Here is a 12,916-nt window from a genome sequence, read left to right as displayed (position 1 = left end):
GGACATTGTCTTCGTTAAATGAAATTCCCCTGACTTTCAATTTTTCCTGCTAGGGAAGGAATCCTTCATTACTTCAAGGCCATTTATTTTCTTGTTTTCTGTTCCCCAACCTTTGCTTTCTCTGATGTGAAGAAGACAGAAGCAGAGGGAAATCTTTATTCTTCACTGACATATGGTTTGACCATTGTGCCATCAGATAGCTACTGTATCAAGACTCTGCTCTTACAGAGAAAATCTCTTCTAGACTTACATTCTGCTTTCCAGTGTGCAACAGAAACACAGAAAGCCTGAATTTCTTAAAATTTATTTATCAAATTTCTTAAAACTTATTTATCAAAGTTTTATAAAAATAAAGTCTCCTTGCGAGAGTGTCTGAAACACAATGGTGAGCCCATGTGTTTCATGGATTCAGAATATCAAATGTGGGGACTGGAGATATGGCTCGGATGTTAAGGGCACTGTAGCTCTTGTAGAGGACCTAGGTTCAATTCCCAGAACCCACATGGTGGCTCACAACCATCTGTAACCCCAGATCAGGGTAATCCATCAGGCATGCATGTGGTGCACACACATGCATACAAAACATTCTTATACATAAAGCAAAATAAATCTTTAAAAAGAATATCAAGTATTCTCCACCCCAGAATCTATGTTTTTATGACCATGATTGCTGTCATCTAGACTGGCATCTTCAGCATTAAACACATTTACCTGTGTGGCAGAGAAGCCTCCATGAGAATTCATCCGCTGGGCAAGCCACTGCACAATCTTACTAGCATAATCGAGGTCCTGAGTAACCTGGGAAATGACAGCCAACAGCACATAGCATGTCATCTCAGTCTCCCCAGAAAGTGCCGGAGGAATGAAGGATGGAGAGCCTTCTGCTTGGCGTTTCTCTTCTTTTTCCCAATATATCACACTATCTGAGAAAACAGGGAGAAGTCAGTCTCTATAAAAAGAATTTTCACAGTCCTAAAAACAAGCTCCTATAAGGTATCCATCCAGAGGATACAGGTTCTGTTCTTTGGATTCCTGTTGTGGCCTGAATTTTAAATTCATATCATGAAGCCTTGAGCTCAGAATGTGACAGGATTTTGGGATAGGTTCTTTAGAGGGATGATACAGCTAAAATGAGTTTTCTAAGGTGCCACACAGTCCGGTTTGATGGTGAGTATGAGAAGAGGAGACATGGACTTACAAAAGGGCGCCAAGGCTGTCCACACACAGAGGAAACACCACATGAGGGCAAAGGGCAAAGTCCCCACACTTCCTGCTGTTCAAATATTAGACTTCTACCCTCTAGAGAAAAAAAGCATTCTGAGGTTTAAGTTAGCCAGTCTGTGGCAATTTTCCATATAGACTCTGGGAAATAAATATGGTGTCCCCTTGGGGTCACAAGCAGTTTCAGGAGTAATTGTTATTGTCTGTGGCATGCTTAATTTCCTTTACTTTGTTTGAGAAAAAAAAATTAGTGGACACGAGAAAGAGGGAGATTAAATATCTGATACTCTTTAAGACACGGGTGCTGACGTGTTCTGTAGGAGAAGCAGGAGCATGTTGGTGGAGGGTGGGCTCTGATCCAAGCCTTCAGTGAGATCTGCACTTTGTTTTTAGGAGTTTCTCCCCTCGCAAAGGCAAATGGTGGTAAGACTTACTTATTTTTGTAGCCGATTGATCCAGGATCGAGAGTAAGGATTTTACTTGCTGTTCTCTTCCAGCCAAGGCAAACACGTAAGCCAGGATAGCTTGAGTGTGGCTGTTGGTCACGCCCTTTGCGTATGCCTCCTCCAGACAATAGAGACCATTGCGGAGGGCAGGAAACTGGTGGGGAGGAAGAAATGCTTGTAAGACACTCTGAACATTGCACGAGTTTTCTGAATACGTAAGCTAAGCACTCTTGTAATGCACTTTACAATGTATACGACACATCTCCGAAACACATTACGTGTACAAATCTATCATATAAATTCATATACTCTAATTTTATATACGAACCTATCATATATATCTGCACAATCTATTTTTAAAGCAGCAGAAAAATAATTTGGACTATTATTAGTATGGGGGAAACAAAGTTTAATGCATAAAATGAGCTTTAATATTTTACCTATAATATAAACTTCTTCCATGTCGTAAAACATACAATTGTATGTGTGTGGATGGGTGTGTATCCATGTGTATGTGCATGTGGCACAGTGCTCAGTGGATGGATTTGGGTGCCAACTTGAAGACCACCAATTACCTCATTTGGGACAATGCCCCTCTTTGGCTGGGGCTCAGGAATTATATTAGCCTTCCTTGCCAGAGGGAACCACGGATCCTCCACTCTGTTTCCTCAGACATAGGATTACAGGTATGTGCCACCATGTTAGCCTGCACCTATAAACAGGTTCTAGGAACCGAACTCAGATTCTTCTCATGCATGTGAGGCAAATACGTTACTAACTGAGACATCTCCCCAGATCACACACAGGTCTTTTAGACCTAAAATGTTTTATTCTCATGCTTTAAATAGAGGTTTGGTTTCAAGATACACTAATGACCTTGAAAGCACACGGTATCTTCTTTAGGGACAGATTTGGTAAATGAGCAGTCTGTGGACTGAGACCATTCTGAAAATGCTTCAGAGACTTGAAAACAAACTTCCCTGAGAGCATTCTTTTTTTTTTTAATGATTTATTTTATGTGCATTGGTGTGAAGGTGTCAGAGCTTGTGGAACTGCATTTTCAGACAGCTGTGAGCTGCCATGTGGGAATTGAACCCGGGTCCTCTGGGAGAGCAGTCAGTGCTCTTAACTGCTGAGCCATCTCTCCAGCTCCCCTGAGAGCATTCTTCTTCAGCGATAACTGACTTTGTTTTTTGATTGTGGGTCTTGCTGCATAGACAAGACCGGCCTCAAATGCCATGATCTTTTGCCTTGAGTTGATGAACACTGAATGCTGGTGTGCGCCCTTATGCCCGCCACAGCAGAGGTTCATAATCTGAAGTTTATGGCTCCCGTCAGGGAGCATATAAGTACCTGAGACCTTATGAAAAGAAATTTTTTTTCATGAGTGTATCCAACCTGGGCAAACCTCAGTCCTACCGGTGAACCAAAAGAATTTTGAACATCACTGGTTTAAAGGATGGTAATGGGTGAATTGTTTTGGTATCTTTTCCCGTCTAAGAATTTCAAGTCATTCGGAAAACAGGTTCTATCTAAGGTTCATTCAATTAAGTGAAGCCAGATATGATGGGAATTCATACACTGGAATCGAATCCAACTTCAAGGAACGCCCCAACGACGTGTGCAGTGAGCGCAACATCCTCTTCATCGCTGTCCTGAAACAGAGGGAGAGTGAGCCATACAGGATCGCAGCATACAGGATCACAGAACACGAAAGAGCAGCTGCTTCTGAACGGAGACTCACCAGGGGAAAAATGCTTGAACAAAAATTTCTATTCACGAAAACATGCTAAGCTGTAGTTTTTAAGTTAGGGAAATGTTAGTCGTGCTATCTGGGTGAGTTTCCATCAACACTCAATAAAATTGTGAAATAAAACATAAGAATTTTTAGCTTACTTGGTTGTACATAACTGTATAGTATTATGTGGCCTGGTGTTTGGCCTGAATTCTGAGCAATGGCTCACATGGCTGTTTTGTATTAATTTGAAGAAAGCAAAGAAACATGTTGCCGATGGGGTGAGACAGAAAGAAATGAAAGATTTCATGGAAACTCCTGCCCAAGTGGCAGTTACAGTGGTGTCTTACTTAGGGCTCTGCCTCTGTGGGGAGCACCACAACTTCATCATTCACACGCAATTGGTCCCCAAAAGCTCATAGGGAGTGGTACTATAAAAAGGCCTGGCTTTGTTGGAGTATGTGTGGTCTTGTTGGAAGAAGTGTGTGTGTCACTGTGGGGGTGGGCTTGGAGGTCTCTGTGCTCAAGTTATGTTCAGTGTAGACAGTTCACTTCCTGATGCCTGTGGATCAAGGTGTAGAACTCTCAGCTCCTTCCCCAGCACCATGTCTGCCTGCACGCTGCCATGATGATAATGAACTAAACTTCTGGAACTGTAAGCCACCTCAATTAAATGTTTTCCTATATCAGAGTTGCTGTGGTCATGGTGTCTCTTCTCAGCAATAGAAACCCTAACTAAGCCAGTGACCAAGAGCAGCTTGGGGAAGAAAGAGCTTATTTCACCTCACAGAATGTAGTTCCAGAAGTCAGAGCAGGAACTCCAGGCTGAAGCGGAGGCCATGGAAGAAAGCTACTCACTGGTTTGTTCCCCAAAACTTGCCCTGGGGTGGGATCAGCCCCAAGGTCTGGGCCCTCCCACATCAATCACTGGTTAAGAAGATGCACCACAGGCTTGCCCACAGGCCAGTCTAGTGGGGGTGTTTTCTCAGTTGAGGTTCCCTCTTCCCAAACGACTCCAGCTTGGGTCAAGTTGACATAAAACTAGCCAACACAGTTATCAGGACTCACATATGAGTATAGTGCAAATTACAAAAGAATTAAAAAAACACATGGGCTGCACCCTGATCGTGCATAAAAATCCTTGGAGAAAATTAGCATTAAACCAGAGACTGTGAAGTTTCTGTTGTTGCAGTTTGGTTGGCTTTCATTTTGACTGTGTTGTTTTACACAGTCTCACTATGTAGCCTGGGGTGGCCAGGAGCTCCCTAGCACGTAAGACTAGCCTCATTCTCACGGGATTCCCCTGCCTCTGACTCCTGAGTGCTGATATTTAAGGTGAGGGCTGCCATGCCTCACTTTTATTTTTTAAGGAGGTTCTCATATGGCGCACTTGTTAGTCAAAGATAACCTTGAACTTCTGCCTCTCCTGCCTCTCCTTCTCAAGTGCTGTGATTACAGGGATCTGCCATTAAGCATGGTGCATGCCTGGTAGGGTTTGTGTGGTACTTGGGATTGAATCCAGGGCTTCATGCACACTGCACGCATTTGTGAACGAAGTTCCCTGAAGGAAGTCACACCGGTCACTGAACTTTCTACAAGGTTTCTGAGTGACTGATTAAATAAACCGTCAGTGGTCGTGGGGAGGCCGGAATGTTGCAGAAGCTAGTTCAACCATCTTTAACCTCCTACATAGCCTTTCCTTGATCACCTCTGTGTCCTACCTAACAACCTGTGACTAAGAGATAAAACCCTTTTGGAATATGAACTTAACCAATCCCTAGCTGCCACCAATGAACCGCTAAGAGTGTTCTCAGACGTCCTCTGAGTCCTGGGGCCCAGTCTCCCTGCTTTGCTGTGACCACCTCGCCAGCATTTCCACCAATGTATTTGAAAAGATTTCTGAGTGACGACTTTCTTTACTCTGTTACATAAAAACTCAATCAAATTGTTGCAAACTTGGAACACGGAATTTGGGTTTACCTAAATCTGTGTTCCTGGACCATGGTCACTCATGCTGGGCTTCAGAATAAGTTATCTCCTATTCTTTTTGAGGCAAGAGCTGGGTTTTTGGGTTAACACACACTACCAGCTGAGCCGCATTCCCAGCCTGTGGCCATGATTTCAACGTCAGGAATTCCTCACACATTCAAGACACACTCCTTGTCTGACTCCAAATTCCCAGAAGCTTTCTCGGCTGAGTCCCTCTTTTCTGCTCTTCCCAGTTTGATAATTACAGAATCCTGACTGTAGAAAGACTGAAGTCTGAAGAAGGCAAACAAAAGACTCTTGCAGGGTTATGCTTAGGCTCTGGTTAAACATCGTGAAGCAGCGCTGATACTCATGGAAAGGACGCAGGGGACCTGTGACTTCAGCAGACTCAAAAGGCGTAGCATTCCCAAGGGGGAAGCACTCCCGATGAGGGAGGGCAACAGAGACAGATGACCCAGGGAAACAGGGAAAGGACGCCTCGTTGTGGGTTCCTTACCTCCCAAGCATTGTTGACAAGCTTGTCATCCCTCCCAAAGCACCCATTCGGTCTCTGTTTTCTCGAAAGCCAGGTTAACGTCTGTTTGGGGACTGATTCTTCAATGAAAATATATTCCTTCATTTTCTCAAATGTCTTGAAAGTAAGGGCACTGAGCCTGTAACGGGGATCAACAAAGCAAAAGTTAGGGGGAAAGATGATGTCCGCTGCTCCACAGGTTTATCAGTGTTGTTCTGTTCGGGTAATGCATTCATACAACATTGTCCAGTGGTGACAGTTACTAGTCTTGATTGACAGTAGCCCTTTCACTGAAGCCAGTCAAATATGATGAGCAGCAAATCTGTAGAAATTAGAGCAGATGGATTTTAGCCACCCAAAGGCCTGACTGTAGAGTCCGTTTGATTGCATGTACCCAGAAACAGGAATGGTATGATCTAGAAATCGGTGCCATGGGGCCTTCTACTTTCTTTTCCCTGAATGTAAATGAGACTGAGAGGCATAGAGTAAGATGTGACAGTTGCCATGGAGCTGATGAGCTGTGACATCTGAACTAAAACATTTTGGGGTTTTGCTTTATTCTCTGTAAATTTGTGCACTAGCTGCTCTCACCTTCTTGCAAGTCACACTTAGAAAAAACACCCCTATATTATTGAAAACAAAGCTTTTATCTCTCACCATATGCTTCCTTTCTGATTGCTCTGGCAGAACATGTCATATGAACCATCGGAGTGCTTGAAAGACAAGAGCTTCTGGTAACCTGAAACAACATAGAAGGAAGCTGCTGCTGAGCCTGGGAGAGAAGGAAAAGAACAACGCAGCCTGGGTGAATGCAAGCCCCTGGGTGTGCCCATGTGACCGCTTCAGTTTTGGTTCCCGAAATGTCAGGCTGTCTACCTCTATGCTCACAGAGAATGCCTTATTTAAAAGCTGTCTCAGGACTGTGCTTATTAGCAGTCGGTACCTATCCCCTGAGGTGGTTTTACTTCACTCGGTTTTACCTTCCTAGGAAGGAAACTCAAACTGCATTTCCTCCTGGCCCTGTCCTCATTACCACACTGTGATGCTGCTTGTGTAGCTCCTTTCAGCATCCAGATCCCATCACTTCCCTGCGTTGGAACACAGCCCAGCAAGCAGGCCTAGGGGCTGACGAATGAGTCATTTTCAGCCACTGTTCACAACCACGACAAATAAGACCTTATTGTTAACTATTACAATTTACAAATGAGTTCATTGATGCTAAACTCCATTACCACCAAGTTCTGGGGAGCATCTTGGAGGAGGAGACCGGAAGGATGCAGGAGCTGGAGGACGGGGAGGAGTGCTACCGAAAGCTGTCTTCAGAGCTGATGCGGCTATTACAACTGCGAGCCCGCAGCAGCTATGGCTACCTGGACAAGATCTCCATACGGGCAAGCCAGTCAAAATCCTGGCATAGATGGCATAGTGGCCTCCAGGTACAGTTCTGTATTAAGGTGCTATTGACAGTGAGTTCTGCTGCAGGTGGGAGACTCATTCTTTATTGAGGGTGTGGTCACAGGTGGGTGGGTCCCTATGCCCATGCACCTATGGGCTGTGCTAACTGGACTTGGTGGGTCATTAAAAAAAAGACACAAGGTTGGGAGGGGGTATGTTGGGGAGAGTGAGGTGGGAGTTGAAGGGGAGACATAGGGATGGACATGATCCTATTTTATTATATGCATATATGTATGAATAAAGAAAATTTAAAATAAAGATGAGGTCACATTTGAAACTATAGTTCTATAACACAAGGTTAAATGATGGACATAGATTTTAAAGTCAAAAGGAGCACACAGCTAGAACCCAGAGTACCTCAAGGGTTCACATTTGTCTCAGTCGGGGACCACAGAGTAAGACTGATCACATTTGCATATCAGTTGCAATTGGCTTCACCTTTGTTGGCAGAAACTACTTATCCCCTCTCACCGTTAGTTAAGAGAAGTAGAGCCCTGGATTTGACTTCTTCCGTCAGCTGCTGGGTTGCTCTCAGGTAGTCGAGTATGTAAGTGTCAGATGCTAGCTGGGCAATGTTCTGCTCGCCACACCCATAGGGCGTGCGAAGAAGGCTATCTAGATTCTGCATCGTGACTCCTAGAATGTCTCCTAAAGACAGAAAAGGAGAGTCATTCACTTATGTTAATGTTGTGCTGCTGCCTCAGCATTAGAACCTGTGGCTATTAGTGGATGGTGGAAGCAGAGAAATTTAAAGTTGGCTCTAAATGGTGTTAATGGGAGGCCAGAGAGGTGACTTAGCTGTTAAGAGCCCTTGCTGATGTGGGATGACCTTCTATATATGTGTTGCTTTTATTGGTTGATGAACAAAGCTTTTTTGGTCAATGGCTTAGCAAAGTAAAGCCAGGTGGGTAATCTGAACAGAGATATACATAGAGAGTAGGTGAAGTTGAAGAGACGCAATGTAGCAACCAAAGGAGAAAGATGCCAGAACATTACCAGTAAGCCACAACCTCATGGTTGTGATCAATAGAAATGGGTTAATTTAAGATGGAAGAGGGGCTGGAGAGATGGCTCAGAGGTTAAGAGCATTGCCTGCTCTTCCAAAGGTTCTGAGTTCAATTCCCAGCAACCACATGGTAGCTCACAACCATCTGTAATGGGGTCTGGTGCCCTCTTCTAGCCTTCAGGCATATACACAGAGAGAATATTGTGTACATAATAAATAAATATTTGAAAACAGTTTAAGATGGAAGAGCTTGCTAGGAATACACCTGAGCCATTGGCCAAACAGTGTTGTAATTATTATAGTTTCTGTGTGGTTATTTGGGTCTGGGCATCCGGGAAATGAAAATGGAGTCTGCATTTACACCTTGCTGCTCAGGAAGCAGGTCTGAATTCAGCTCCTAGTACCCATGTTGGGTGGCTCCCATCTGCCTCTAACTTCCCTTCCAGGGGAACCAACACCTCTGGCCTCCTTGGGCACTGCACTCACGTGCACATACTGCCCTCTACACACATAATTTAAAATAAACAAAATGTATAAACAAGCCAAAGATTCCTAGAGGGAATCTAAGTGAGGAATAGAGGGGCTTCGGGTATGAAATGTTCCTGAAAGTCTCCTTCCCACCGAAAGGAGGATGCTCAGGAAGTGTGCCCCTTGCTGGCTTGCTTCTCATTTGTGGTTTTAGATACTGATGAAATACAAGCTATAACCCACCCCTCTCCTACAGACGTGAATGCTGATGATAGATGAATAACTACTTTTAGGAAACATACCTCTTTTCTTTCTTAACCAAGAAAATCTCAGCATCACAATATATCATAATCTCCAAGAGGCTAATTTAGCCTTCATATATACAGGTCATACCAGGATCTCCTGTTTCCTGAGCATCTACTGTTACCGACCAGCGGGAGTGCTTCCTAGAGATGCAGGTCTGGAAACTACGCTTTCAGACCCCACATGGAAACAGGCAGAAGGGGTGGTCTGAACACCATTCCTGCCCCGATAGCTTGAGAAAGTGTCTCCATTCTGTTATTATAGAACTTATTTTCCAGACTACCTCAATCAAGATTTTCAAATCACCATGACAAGAATTTGATAAACTCACCCACAACGGTGACAAAGGATCTGGCTGACCCTTCCACTACATCGCTTGGCAATTCCAGAAGCATTTGCTTTGAGACTTTGGTACCTGAAAGAAAATGCCATACAAACACTGCAAAGTCATGGCAGCAGAATTTTGGAACAGCTGTATTAGGAAGAAAAGACCATTGGTTAGTTTTGCTTTTGGAAAAAATAAAATTGTGAATTTGGCATGTGAGATGGCTCAGAGGGTGACAGCATGTGCCACCAAGCCTGATGATCTGAGTTTAAGTTCTGGGACCCACGGTAGGAGGAGAGAAGGAACTCCTGCAAGTTGTCCTCTCACTTCCACACTCCCAGCGGCTTGCAATGCACACTCACATACGTGCATGCACACACGCACACTGTACACACAAATAAAGGTAATAATAAAAGCTCTTTTTAAATAAGCTGAGAATTTGAGCTAGTTTAGAACAGCGGAACATCCAGAAAAAAAATGCATGCTTTGTCTTAAACAGTGATCTCCATTTTCTATCAGTTCAGTACTTAAACTGTTTATGGAAAAAAATGAAAGATATAAGACTTAGCTCATAGAAGGAATGCTTAGAGACAGAGTAGACATTAAAATCAGATTATCACTAACTAGCTAAAACGATACTCATGATGGCCACAAATCAGGTAACTGAGGGCCAGTAATGAATTTACAGATGAATTCATACCAAGAATATAAAAATAACCACTATGCTAGTGATAGTCCATTGATCAAGATTGTGAGACCATCATAATAATCAAGATGGAGAAAATAGGCAGAGGTAGACTAATCTTAGACAAACAAATGTCACTCATTAATGCACATTTTGTTTGCTAAAAATTATCTATCAATGAAGATAAAATGTAGGCCCATATTTCTATGTGGCATGGCAGCCAAGCCATCATGATAGCCATAAGCCATACCTGAGAAGGGTCACGTATCCTGCCAGGCAGGCTGTCCCTAACCTAACAAAAGGTCAGGATGCTTTGCTCCTTTCTTGTAATTTGGAGGATGCTTTATAGAGGTGCTGATTCAAGCCTACAAGAGAGCTAGCATACAGAGCAGACAGGTAGCTGTGGACGTGAGGAAAAGCCTCTCACCTGGTTACCTAGGAGACAGAATGCTAAATTAAGTTTTGGTATAAAGGCTGTTTGGAGAATAAATGAGAAAAAAATTTCAGGATGTGAACTCAGGATTTTATGAGGGACCACTGAGAAAGAATCTCCCTCCCAATGAAACCCTGTGAGTAGTGTCTTTATTCCCGTTTCCTACACGCCGGTCCAGAGAGAGATAGTTTATGTTGGGGTCTGGTAGAGAAATAATTTATGGTCTGGGCTAGCACCGGACCCCAACAATAAAACATGAAATAAAGTAAAACCCCCAGATGCCAAGTGGGTTCTTGACTTGTGGCTTGTGCATAGGCTGAGGAGGTAAACCTGCTGTGCTTACTGATTGCTCTAGGACCAACTGACCACATGGAGAGCCCTCTTACCTTCTGTGCAGATAAGGAAACTCTGGCTTGTTTCTTTTTCAATACCTTCAGGCTGTTAGAGAGTAAACAAAAACAAGAACAGAATAATAAGTTGAGCCATTTTCAGCTGAAGGAAACAAGACCAAACATCAGTTACCAGAGGCATGACTGGCTCAGGGTTGTTCCTGAGAGCTATTCTTTGTTCCTGACCTTATTATGTAAAAGTTCGTGTACAGTACCAATGCCCCTTTAGACCTGCGACTCCCATAGGTTGTGCAAAGATAACCCTGAGTCATTGAGTGACACTTTCAACTGCTCTGTTGATTTTTTTTGAGGATAAAAGGAACTGCTCATAAACATGGAGACAATGATTTTGTCTCTTGGACTTTAGGATCAGTTAAAAAGAAGGTTAGAGAATTAATAAATGGGACCTCCTAAAACTGAAAAGCTTCTGTAAAGCAAAGGACATGGTCAACAAGACAAAATGACAGCATACAGAATGGGAAAAGATCTTCACTAACCCCACATCAGATAGAGGTCTGATCTCCAAAATATACAAAGAACTCAAGAAATTGGTCATCAAAAGAACAAATAATCCAATTAAAAAAATGGAGTACAGACTTAAACAGAGAGCTCTCAACAGAGGAATCTAAAATGGCTGAAAGACACTTAAGGAAATGTTCAGCATCCTTAATCATCAGAGAAATGCAAATCAAAACAACTCTGAGATTCCATCTTAAATCTGTAAGAATGGCCAAGATCAAAAACACTGATGACAACTTATGGTGGAGAGGTTGTGGGATAAAGGGAACACTCTTACATTGCTGGTGGGAATGCAAGCTGGTACAGCCCCTTTGAATATCAGTGTGGTGATTTCTCAGAAAATTAGGAAACAACCTTCCTCATGACCCAGCAATACAACTTTGGGGTATATATCCAAAGGATGCTCAAGTGTGCCACAAGGACATGTGCTTGACTATGTTCATAGCAGCATTATTTGTCATAGCCAGAACCTGGAAACAACCTAAATGCCCCTCAACAGAAGAATGGATAAGGAAAATGTGGTACATTTACACAATGGAATACTACACAGCAGAAAAAATAATGACATCTTGAAATTTGCAGGCAAATGGATGGAGCTAGAAAACATTATTTTGAGTGAGGTAACCCAGACCCAGAAAGACAATTATCATATGTACTCACTCATAAGTGGTTTTAAAACATAAAACAAAGAAAACGAGTCCACAAATCACAATCCCAGAGAACCTAGACAAAAATGAGAACCCTAAGAGAGATATACATAGATCTAATCTACACGGGTAGTAGAAAAAGACAAGACCTCCTGAGTAAATTGGGAGCATGAGGACCTTGGGGGAGGGTTGAAGGGGGAAGGGGAGAGGCAGGGAGGGGAGCAGAGAAAAATGTAGAGCCCAATAATAATCAATTAAAAAAAAGAGGGTTGGGGAGAAGATGTAAAGGCTGCTTCACATCAAGAAGGGAGCCAGGAAACTACAAAGCATGTTTCAAGGGGCCTCATCATCCTTGGTGAGGCTCTGTTGGTTGGTTGGGTTGGCAGATGCTAGGAATAGAACCTAGGGTCTTGCGCAGCTAAGCAAGTCTTTTCCCACTGAGCCATACACCCAGTGAAGGCTGAGGTGTTGATTTAAGAAAGGATGGATGTATAATACTGTAATTCATTAAAAGCAGAAGGTTTGTGTCAAAAGTAACTTTGGTCAATTAAGCATTTTCAAAAAGAATGTCCTAGTTAATCTTGTAGACTCTGTTTCCTATCATGGAGAACTTGGTATTTCATAGGTACATACCTCTATCAGTAAGCCTTTGACCACTGTGTCTTTCCAGTTGACATCTTGCTGCTCACTGGCGTCATTTGGGCAGGCACTACTTTGTTTGGATGTAGCCACTACAGTAATATTTACTTTACCTGGAAAATATTGCCAAGAATAAGATAAA

General features: G+C 43.1%; 1 protein-coding gene across 1 annotated transcript in view; it reads right to left on the bottom strand.

Annotated features, from left to right (window-relative positions):
* The window catches only part of LOC119807109 (ovostatin homolog), a 44,456-nt gene that overhangs the window by 5,510 nt on the left and 26,030 nt on the right, over positions 1-12,916 (bottom strand). Inside the window, exons 21-29 of the mRNA XM_042054513.1 lie at positions 12,769-12,887; positions 10,967-11,018; positions 9,469-9,552; positions 7,832-8,008; positions 6,563-6,644; positions 5,888-6,044; positions 3,248-3,322; positions 1,656-1,821; positions 712-923 (exon numbers count right to left, since the gene is read on the bottom strand). Of these exons, the coding sequence (XP_041910447.1) occupies positions 712-923; positions 1,656-1,821; positions 3,248-3,322; positions 5,888-6,044; positions 6,563-6,644; positions 7,832-8,008; positions 9,469-9,552; positions 10,967-11,018; positions 12,769-12,887 (1,124 nt within the window). The remainder of the gene's footprint in view (positions 1-711; positions 924-1,655; positions 1,822-3,247; positions 3,323-5,887; positions 6,045-6,562; positions 6,645-7,831; positions 8,009-9,468; positions 9,553-10,966; positions 11,019-12,768; positions 12,888-12,916) is intronic.

The sequence above is a fragment of the Arvicola amphibius genome, chromosome 2, assembly GCF_903992535.2.
Source record: "Arvicola amphibius chromosome 2, mArvAmp1.2, whole genome shotgun sequence".
NCBI classification, from domain to species: Eukaryota; Metazoa; Chordata; class Mammalia; order Rodentia; family Cricetidae; genus Arvicola; species Arvicola amphibius.
This window is presented reverse-complemented; position numbering and strand designations above follow the sequence as displayed.